Raw genomic sequence first — 9,060 nt, 5'->3', positions numbered from 1 at the left:
GTGTCGATCTTCTATTGGCCTAGCAGAAATATAACATTGCCGTAATTGGGTAGAAAGGATGATGTGAAGACTTAAGTAATTCTCAATTAAATCTTCAAGTGGGAGAATACAAGAAGTCAAAAGGGAACAGTAAAAAGAAGAAAAAAAAAGTGCAACTTTTGATAAAAATCTTCTAGAAAAGTTGCCAAAAGTTGGCAACTTTTGACAGAAATAAAAGCTGGCAAACGTTTTCTGAAATACAAAGCGCGTAAAAGAAATTTTATGCGTTTTGTTCCTCCTATAAATAAAGGACCTAATGCCCCCGTTTATATCATCCCAGAAAGAGAGAGTAAGAATACAAAGAGAGTTATACACCAAGATAAATATTGTAGTCTTGAGTGTCCTCTTTAGTAATTGTTCCTTTTACAAGAGAGAAGTGTTAATTGTTGTTTTCTCCTTGTATTTGAGAGCTGTGTACTCTATATTAAAATAGTGAGATCCTTTTATCCCGTGGTTTTTCCCCTCTATCTTTTAGAGGGGTTTCCACGTAAAATTCTCGTGTCTAATTTATTTTCATATTTATTGTCATATCAAACCTTAGTTGTGGTGCTTCTTCACCCCAACAGTATGAACCTTTAATGGATGTCTCAATCCCCTTTATTATTATTCAACAACAATAGAATGAAATAATGCCATTTAGTCCCTCAACTCTTATTCCTATCTATTTAGGCCCATCAAGAGTGTCCTACATGGCAATTTGTGTGAGATACACTCGAACTGATTTTTATTATGTCATGTAGGACGTGAGTGCGTTTACTTGTTCAACTTTATACAAGTTTAAGTGCCTACTTGTGCATACCAAAAGTTGGAGGACATATATTCCACTTGATGCCAAGTTAAAAGACAGTTTATATATTATGCCTTGTTTTCTTAAACCTTTCCATAGGAACCCCCGCCTTATTTTGCTCCCTTTGTAATTCAAACTCACCACCTTAGCGACCCTCTCATCTGTTTAGGTGTTTGTCATGTTTCATTATTTTCAACAAATATTATGTTTGAACTCTTAATTTCAAAGTCCATTGAGTTTAGCGGCAAGAATTTTAAAGATTGAACTCATCAAGTTAAAATATTTTTTATCGACACGTCTCATAAACTATGAGATGTGCCGATTTTAAAAATAAGGTGAGGTTGGCTTTTTCAATTTTTTATTTCATACAAGCTATACATAAGCATAAATAATGTCATGATAAGAGCATGTACATTATATAATATGTACAATTTCTCACCAAATCACTTTTAAATATTTGCAAAATATCTGATTTTTGATGTTTATTGGATCTTTATATACATGTGAAAAGCCAGCAAAAAGGCTACAACATTCATTCTTCTGAATCTTGAAGTTGAGGAAGGAGAATATTTTTTTTTGGTCTCATTTTATTGTAGACAAAATTTGCACATAGTGTTTGTGATATTATTCATATTTGCAGTGTCCGAAAACTATGAGTAATATTCGAGTAGCAGATGGTGTAGTTGATTCAGATCATGCTCATGTAGTTGATTCAGATAACGCTCGTCTTCATGAGCTAGGATACAAACAAGAACTCAATCGCGAGCTCTCGTCAGTACCTTGCATTTTGAAGTTACTTTCTTGATTGTTTACGTGATATATATGATATCAGTTAATTGATTTGGTCATGTTAGCATGTTTTCTAGGAGTCTTTTTGTTTGATCAACTAAAGAGAAACTTCTAGTACTTTTTGTTTTATACTATATTGGTTTGAAGATGAGGTTAAATGTAAGACGACATGGTCAATGAGGAATTCATATAGTTGACCTTAACTTGGTCGGGATTATGGTACTTTAGTAATAGCTATATATTGAGAAAAAAGGACCAAATTTTGCACTTGTGTTATTCGGAATTGCTCAGTTTTGCTTTCCATTCCACTTTTGGTCCGTTGCTACCTTTGTCGTTAGCAAATTATCTCGTATTTTCTCTTACCATCAACGGAGCTCCAACATGAAAAAGGTGGACTCCAAATGTCCAAATTTATTCAAAATTACACTTAGGTTGGAGCTTTGTTAGGGGTTCAAAGACAAATATGAGACATTTTCCTAACGTTGAGATGACAATCTCATTTTCTAATAGTACAGGAGCAAATTTGACCCTTCTTAGGATGTATCCTTATCCCAATGTTGTTGTTGTTGAATTGCAGGATGATATCAAATTTCGCGATTTCATTTTCTATTGTATCGGTGCTAACTGGTTTAAACGGATTGATGGGGACGGGGTTGAATTTTGGTGGCCCTGTATCATACATTTATGGATGGCCAATTGCTGGTACTTTCACTTTGTTAATTGGATTGTCAATGGCTGAAATTTGTTCTTCTTATCCGACTTCTGGAGGTCTGTATTATTGGAGCGCGAAGCTTGCTGGTCCGAGCTGGGGACCTTTCGCATCTTGGATCACTGGATGGTAATTGATTGTTCTTTTTTTCTGTTCATTTTGTCTTTACTCTGCGAAGAAACGCTGTTTTTCTGCAATCAATAGCACGAAAAATGGCCAATCTAAAAGGCGAGCTGCTCTGGAATTCGGTGTTCTTTAACTGTTATAAAAGAAGTTACTTCACATATTACTTGACATAAAACAAATAGTGAACTTGTTTCCATATTTTGTTGAATCTTTTTCACGAATTGATAGGTAATTTTGTAAGCCAATGAGTATTTTTATGTTTTAGGATATAGTTAACTAACATGTTAACTAATCAATTACGATAAATTGGATCAGATTTTTTTTTCTGCAGTACCTCGATTTTTTATTTTTTTTTTAGTTTTGACAATAGAGTGATAGCCTTGATTGACCCAAAGTTATTTGGTAAAGTTTAGTTCATGGAACTTAACCATTAACTAAAGAATTTAAGGAACAAAAAACCATCTATGATATGTTTTTCATCAGTCATAAGTTATATAGAGATAATTGTCAAAAACACACTTGAAGTATCTCGTTTTTGCGAGTTTTCTATATGAACTATCAGATGTTTGTATTTCGTACCTGAACTATCATCAGCTCTCTATCAAAACACATCTTGAAATTAATGAGTCAGCTTTCACGTGGACAATTTTATGGGCAAATTAAGTTGTCACGTGCCTTTTGGCTAGTTAGATTCAAGGTGTGTTTTGATAAATATTCAGTAGAAAATGCAAACACTTGATAGTTCATGAAACTTGCAAAAACGTGATACTATTAAGCTAAGTTATATTTTCACAAAAATGGTGTTCTTGAACTTCTACATCTTCGTATTGCTTCATGCTTGCTAAAATTTTCGTTCGTTCTCATTTTGCAGGTTCAACATTGTTGGTCAGGTATCACGAAGAATTACTCGTATTAACATTCACATTTTCATAATAAGTATCTAACAACAACTCTAATCAATACTGCGAAAATCTGATTGCAGTGGGCTCTCACAACAAGTATAGATTTTTCGCTTGCACAGTTAGTTCAAGTGATGATTCTCCTTAGCACTGGTGGAAACAATGGCGGCGGATATATGATCTCTAAATACGTAGTAATGGCCCTCCACGGCGTATTTCTTCTAACACACGCTATATTAAACAGTCTTCCTATCTCAATGTTGTCGTTCCTTGGACAAGTAGGCGCTGCAGCCAACTTTTTTGGTATATAATACATAAATCGTCACAATATACAAAACACATTGCTTTTGTAGACAATTTAAATATGCGGCAGCGTATTGTAAGTAGCAGAATACCTTGCTGCTGCGATCTACTAAAAACAGAACACTTTGGTTTCACTCAGCTGTAAGTTAATGATTTACTATTGCAGGTTGCTTTCTCATGATCGTAATTCCAGCGGTTGCAACTGAAAGAGCCAGTGCGGAGTTTGTGTTTACCAACTTCAATACAAAGAATCAGGACGGAATCAACAATAGCTTCTACATCTTCGTCCTCGGACTTCTTATGAGCCAGTATACGTTGACAGGTTATGATGCTTCTGCCTATATGGTGAGTTCTGCTTACTCAAATCTTAATTGTGAGTAAAGGGTCAAAAGCACACTTAAAGTATCTCGGTTTTTTGAGTTTCATAACGTGAACTATTAGGTGTGCAAGTTTCCTACATGAACTATCACCAACTATTCATCAACTCAACTAACTGAACGATGGTGATATTTCAACTAGGAAAAGGGAACAATTGATAGTAGAGACGTGTTTTGATAAAAGTTGGTGATATTTCAAGTAGGAAAAGGGAACAACTAATAGTAGATAAAAGTTGGTGATAGTTGAGGTAGGAAACTCGTATACCTGATAGTTCACGTTATAAAACTTGAAAAATCGAGATACTTTAGGCGTGTTTTTGACCATTTAACTCCTCAATTGCCCCCCAAGTTTCTGCATCAAAGCGATTCCCTTGAATTTTTATCTTCTTTGTTCTCTATTGATGTTCTTGTAGTCAGAGGAAACGAAAGACGCAGATAAGAACGGGCCAACAGGAATTGTAAGTGCCATTGGCATTGCAGTTATTGCAGGATGGGCTTATGTTCTTGGTATAACATTTGCGGTTAGGGATATTCCGAATCTCTTGAGTGAAAATAATGATTCAGGTGGTCACGCCGTTGCTCAAATCTTTTATGAAGCATTCATGAGTAGATATGGTAGTAGCGTTGGCGCTGTGATTTGCTTAGGTATAATTGGTCTTGCTGTGTTCTTTGCTGGTATGAGCTCACTAACAAGCAACTCGAGGTAAAAAAGAAAAACAGGATCACTTCTTATGAACTCGTTGAGAATGATTCTGTACACGATCCATTGAAGGCTTTATTGTTTTTTTCGTAGGATTGCTTATGCATTCTCCAGAGATGGAGCAATGCCATTTTCTTCACAGCTGCAGAAAGTGAACAAACAGGATGTTCCGATAAATGCAGTCTGGATGTCTGGCTTTGTAGCATTTTGTATGGCATTAACGGTACACATTCTCATAACTTTGCAACTCAAAACTGTTAGTTGCATTCCCCTGCTAATAGAACTTTGCTTTTGTGTGAAGTCTCTTGGAAGCTTGGTAGCATTTCAAGCAATGACATCGATAGCAACGATAGGGCTTTATGTTGCTTATGCCATACCGATCTTGCTAAGGTTGACACTAGGTCGAAAATCATTCACCAGAGGGCGTTTTAACTTGGGAAGATACGGGACTATTATAGGTTGGATATCAGTACTATGGGTCGCGCTCATTTCTGTGCTTTTCTCTTTGCCTGTTTCCTACCCTATTACAGATCAAACTCTCAATTACACTCCCGTTGCAGTTGGAGGCGTTCTTATTTTAGTTGTTTCTACGTGGAACTTCAGTGGTAGGCATTGGTTTAAAGGTCCTATTAAGAATATTGACGATAGCTCAAAGGAAGACGCGTAGAAACTAGAAAATGTTGAAGTGTATATTGTATGGTTTCGTATGTACATTCTCCCTCGTTTTTTTCTCTTCATTGTGATAGCGTTTGCTACATATGTTTGCATTTCTAAACAAAATGGGGATGAGTTGGAGTGTTTAACTATCAGTTGAAGTTGAACACTCTCATAGTTAGAGTGCTTATTTGCCTGCTGAAGTCAAATTTGAGTGTTATGTATTATGCCAAAATAAAAAATAGCAAGCAACACTTCCTTCTTTTTCGTTCTTCTTAGTTAATCCCAATCTTCTGGTGTAAAACTGTACATGTTATGAAACAACAGAAGGAACGCAAAGGCTTCTATGCATTCAGAATCAACAAGCAGAAATTTTCAGACTGAAAACGATGCTCGCCAAACTAATTGACATAAGATGAACCTCATCTATACTAGGTCACAATAGTTGTTACAACAGAGAGAAGATGGTTTTAACCAAAAAAAATAGAGTCATAGCTACTGCTACTTAAGTAGAAGAAACATAGTATTCAACTACTTTTTTATATTCCAAGCATGGGATGACCGTGGCGCTGTTGTGATTCCCTCATAGTATTGGCTGTCAAGCTTTCCCTTGTTCCATTCTTTGACAAAGTCGGAAAACAAATCACGTGCAGCCTCAGACGAAAGATCTGAGAAGAACAATTTCTTCTTATCTTTTAGCCAAGTAGCAAATTCATTGTTCTTAGAGAAATAATCATCCTTTGATAGCTCTTCAAACTTGATTTTCTGAGAGAGATGGTAAAACAAAACCATATAAAAGACCAAACATAGAAATGGATGTCCTACTTATTTTCAAAAAGAAAGTCACGGGAAGGAACGAGAGGGGAAATAGTTACTGCTAATGCACACAGTCTAACAAACTTTCAAGCATTTAGAGTTTCAATAGTGTGGATGACATTCAACATACAACAATATCACCTTTCCATGAACCTGAGCAGGTCTGATTGCACCACAATACTCATCAATAGGTTCTTTTAACCACATGATTCCTCCATATATATGAATAACTTGGTTTGTATCACATGGATTACGTATTTGCAATCAAAACATCCATGGTCCAACCAAGATTCAGATATCATGACTGAAGAAAATGAAGCACCAAGTCTTTTTCTCATAACATACTTTTAAGTTTTAAGCATCAACCTGTCACATTTTTAATGAAGACTCACTACAACAATTAACATAGGATAGCTGAAAGCTCACACCACACAAAAAACTATATCTAGCTATAAATTCAAGGCAAACTAGCAGCAACCTATTCAACACCAACTTAAGCCAATACTACTTGCATACAGCTACAAATTAGTGCGAAATATAATAACTACATAAGCAGAGAAAATATTTCTTACATGACATATAATACAGAGTAATCAAGTGAGGAAGAAGGGCAAACAACTTCGAGGTTTATCGGTAGTAAATGGACAAGCTTGAGAAACCTCTTTTCGAAATTAAAAAAAGATGTAGGTGTTAAACAAGAAGGACTCACCAACTTATCCTTGTGTCTGTGGCTTTTGCTTTTGTGCTTTTCGCCCGACTCCTTCTCTGAAGCAATATCAGTGAGTCAGTGTCTCTAACATAGCTTCAAGAACCAAACCAGTAACATAGAGGGAAACCATTCAATTTAAGGGTACACATGTCCCTATGTAGAAACATACATAATAATATAAAATCAGAAATCCACACTAGCTATAATAATCATATAAAATAGATCTATAAAGCTACCCATGACATCACCATGAGTTGCACAAAACAATGAAGGGAGACCTAACAATACAAAGAACAGAGGTTAGTAATATCAAGTAGAACCAGAGATCCAACCTTAGATACTTGTCTTCATTGGAAGAGATCGACTAAAAATATGAGATAATCACTGACATATCAAAACCATATCGCTGGGGCTATTAGTCTCTCCATCACAATACTGCAGGGGCCCAATCTCTATTTGAAGAAAATGTGCACAACAATAAAAGACCTTTTCAGTTATTAGTATAAGATATCCTAGCATACATCGGTACATTGATTGCACTATAGGACCTTATAGTTCAGTAAATAGCACTATTCTAAATGGACGATTGGAACAGAGAACTTGGTTTCCAAGAAGAAGGATTAGGAAGTACCCATCATTTCTAAAGCAAACAGAACTCTACGGAGTCGTTTGGTTACTAGGATGGTATAGACAAGAATATCTCATGGGATTAGCTTATCCCACATTCTATATGGGATAGCTAATCCCGCCATTTCAAAATGGTTCTTGGGGCAAATTATCATCCATAACCAAACGCGAGATAAGATAATCCATCATTACCTCTAGCAATTTTCTCGTACAACAACAACAACAAATCGAGTGTAATCCCACAGGTGGGGTCTGGACAGGGTAGAGTGTACACAAACCTTACCCGTACTTCGAGAAGATAGAGAGTCTATTTCCGACAGACCCTTGATGAATGATAAAAAGTTGCAGTAGCAACATGCATAAACAACAAGAAGATAATAATATAACCAAGACTAAAGGAACAACATGTAATAATAGAAATCTACAATTAATGAAAAACAAGAATAATACTAATACTCAGAGAAAGGAAAAGAAATACGTCCAACTACCTACTAACCTCTACCCTAATTCTTGACCTCTACACCCTCCTATCAAGGGTCATATTCTCGTGAGCTAAAGTTGCGTCATATCTTGCCTAATCACCTCACATCAATACTTCTTTGATTTACCTCTACCCCTCCTCAAGCTCATTACGGTCAACCTCTCACACCTCCTTCCCGAGACATCTGCACATCTCCACATTTTCGAACCATTTCAGACTCACTTCCCGCATCTTATTCTCCATTCTCCATGGGGGGTCATCCCACCTTGTCCTTATTGCTAATCTTATCTCTCTGGGTGTGCCCACACATCTACGTCAACATACTCATCTCCATTACTCTCATCTTGTGGAGATAAGAATTTTTAATTGACCAAACTCCGCCCCATAAACATAATACCAATAAAGCTACTTGCAAGAAGGTACTTTTTTGTTTCTTTTTTTTTTCCTTTTTTGTATGTGTTTGCCCCGTAATTTCTCGCTTAGTTGCTTAACAGATATTATACTTAAAATTAATTACATCGAAAAAAGAAAGAAAAAGGATTGCGGGAACAGCAAGATACTTCCTCATTTCAATTTCAAACTCACTATACTAATTAAGCACAACAAACCCTAACAAAAGTAACAACACCCAAATCCTTAATAGTTCAAACCAATTGATTTACAAAACAAAATTACAAAATCCCTAAATTTTTTATACTAAAAATCAGTAAATTTCTCAACTTTACCTTCATTAGAACGGCGTTTCGATTTATGAGATTTTTGTTTCTCCTTTCTCGATTTTTCTTTCCTGGGTTCTTCACCTCCTTTGATCTTCTGCCGCTTGCTTTTCACTTCATCTGTATTATATGTATATATACATTTGAGAAATTTATCAATTTGGTAGAGCTAAAGAAAGGGAAAAAATTACCTTGTGGAGAAGAAGGGGAATTTCTCTTATGCTTAATCTTCTCCTCCTCCGTCTTCCTATCGCTACCCATTTTTGCACAGAAACTTATGTTGAGTTTCCGTCTTTCTTTTTAGCTACTTAACAAATTTGTTATTGGA

At 35.9% G+C, this 9,060-nt stretch overlaps 2 protein-coding genes across 4 annotated transcripts; one reads left to right on the top strand and one right to left on the bottom strand.

Moving 5' to 3' along the window:
• The first annotated feature begins 1,142 nt into the window (after positions 1 to 1,142).
• LOC129879912 (amino-acid permease BAT1 homolog) lies at positions 1,143 to 5,538 on the top strand. 3 transcript variants are annotated; one of them, XM_055953651.1, is made up of 8 exons: positions 1,143 to 1,161; positions 2,193 to 2,453; positions 3,322 to 3,340; positions 3,433 to 3,652; positions 3,819 to 3,997; positions 4,443 to 4,732; positions 4,823 to 4,952; positions 5,031 to 5,538. In XM_055953651.1, the coding sequence occupies exons 2-8, from the start codon at positions 2,194 to 2,196 to the stop codon at positions 5,394 to 5,396; spliced, it is 1,464 nt and encodes a 487-aa protein (XP_055809626.1). In that variant the 5' UTR covers positions 1,143 to 1,161; position 2,193; the 3' UTR covers positions 5,397 to 5,538. The 3 variants fall into 3 exon arrangements, with proteins under 3 accessions (XP_055809626.1, XP_055809624.1, XP_055809625.1); XM_055953649.1 differs by lacking the exon at positions 1,143 to 1,161 and adding an exon at positions 1,309 to 1,597; XM_055953650.1 differs by lacking the exon at positions 1,143 to 1,161 and adding an exon at positions 1,620 to 1,929.
• Positions 5,539 to 5,776: 238 nt separating this feature from the next.
• LOC129879914 (style cell-cycle inhibitor 1-B) lies at positions 5,777 to 9,060 on the bottom strand. Its single transcript, XM_055953652.1, has 4 exons — positions 8,924 to 9,060; positions 8,742 to 8,852; positions 6,909 to 6,964; positions 5,777 to 6,148 (listed from the first exon to the last, which is right to left on the bottom strand). The coding sequence occupies exons 1-4, from the start codon at positions 8,991 to 8,993 to the stop codon at positions 5,915 to 5,917; spliced, it is 471 nt and encodes a 156-aa protein (XP_055809627.1). The 5' UTR covers positions 8,994 to 9,060; the 3' UTR covers positions 5,777 to 5,914.

Source organism: Solanum dulcamara, chromosome 2 (genome assembly GCF_947179165.1).
Source record: "Solanum dulcamara chromosome 2, daSolDulc1.2, whole genome shotgun sequence".
Lineage (NCBI taxonomy): Eukaryota > Viridiplantae > Streptophyta > Magnoliopsida > Solanales > Solanaceae > Solanum > Solanum dulcamara.
Note: the sequence above shows the minus strand (reverse complement) of the source record. Positions and strands in the feature narration are given on the sequence as shown.

What these genes read in the sequence shown, in the direction of transcription:
- LOC129879912 (XM_055953649.1), top strand. Translation starts at nt 1,479, where the DNA reads ATGAGTAATATTCGAGTAGCAGATGGTGTAGTTGATTCAGATCATGCT. An exon ending in ATGATGCTTCTGCCTATATG is followed by an intron (nt 3,998 to 4,442) that starts GTGAGTTCTGCT and finishes ATGTTCTTGTAG; the next exon opens with TCAGAGGAAACGAAAGACGC. An exon ending in CATTTTGTATGGCATTAACG is followed by an intron (nt 4,953 to 5,030) that starts GTACACATTCTC and finishes TTTTGTGTGAAG; the next exon opens with TCTCTTGGAAGCTTGGTAGC.
- LOC129879914 (XM_055953652.1), bottom strand. Translation starts at nt 8,993, where the DNA reads ATGGGTAGCGATAGGAAGACGGAGGAGGAGAAGATTAAGCATAAGAGA. An exon ending in GAAACGCCGTTCTAATGAAG is followed by an intron (nt 6,965 to 8,741) that starts GTAAAGTTGAGA and finishes ATATTGCTTCAG; the next exon opens with AGAAGGAGTCGGGCGAAAAG. An exon ending in ACAGACACAAGGATAAGTTG is followed by an intron (nt 6,149 to 6,908) that starts GTGAGTCCTTCT and finishes CATCTCTCTCAG; the next exon opens with AAAATCAAGTTTGAAGAGCT.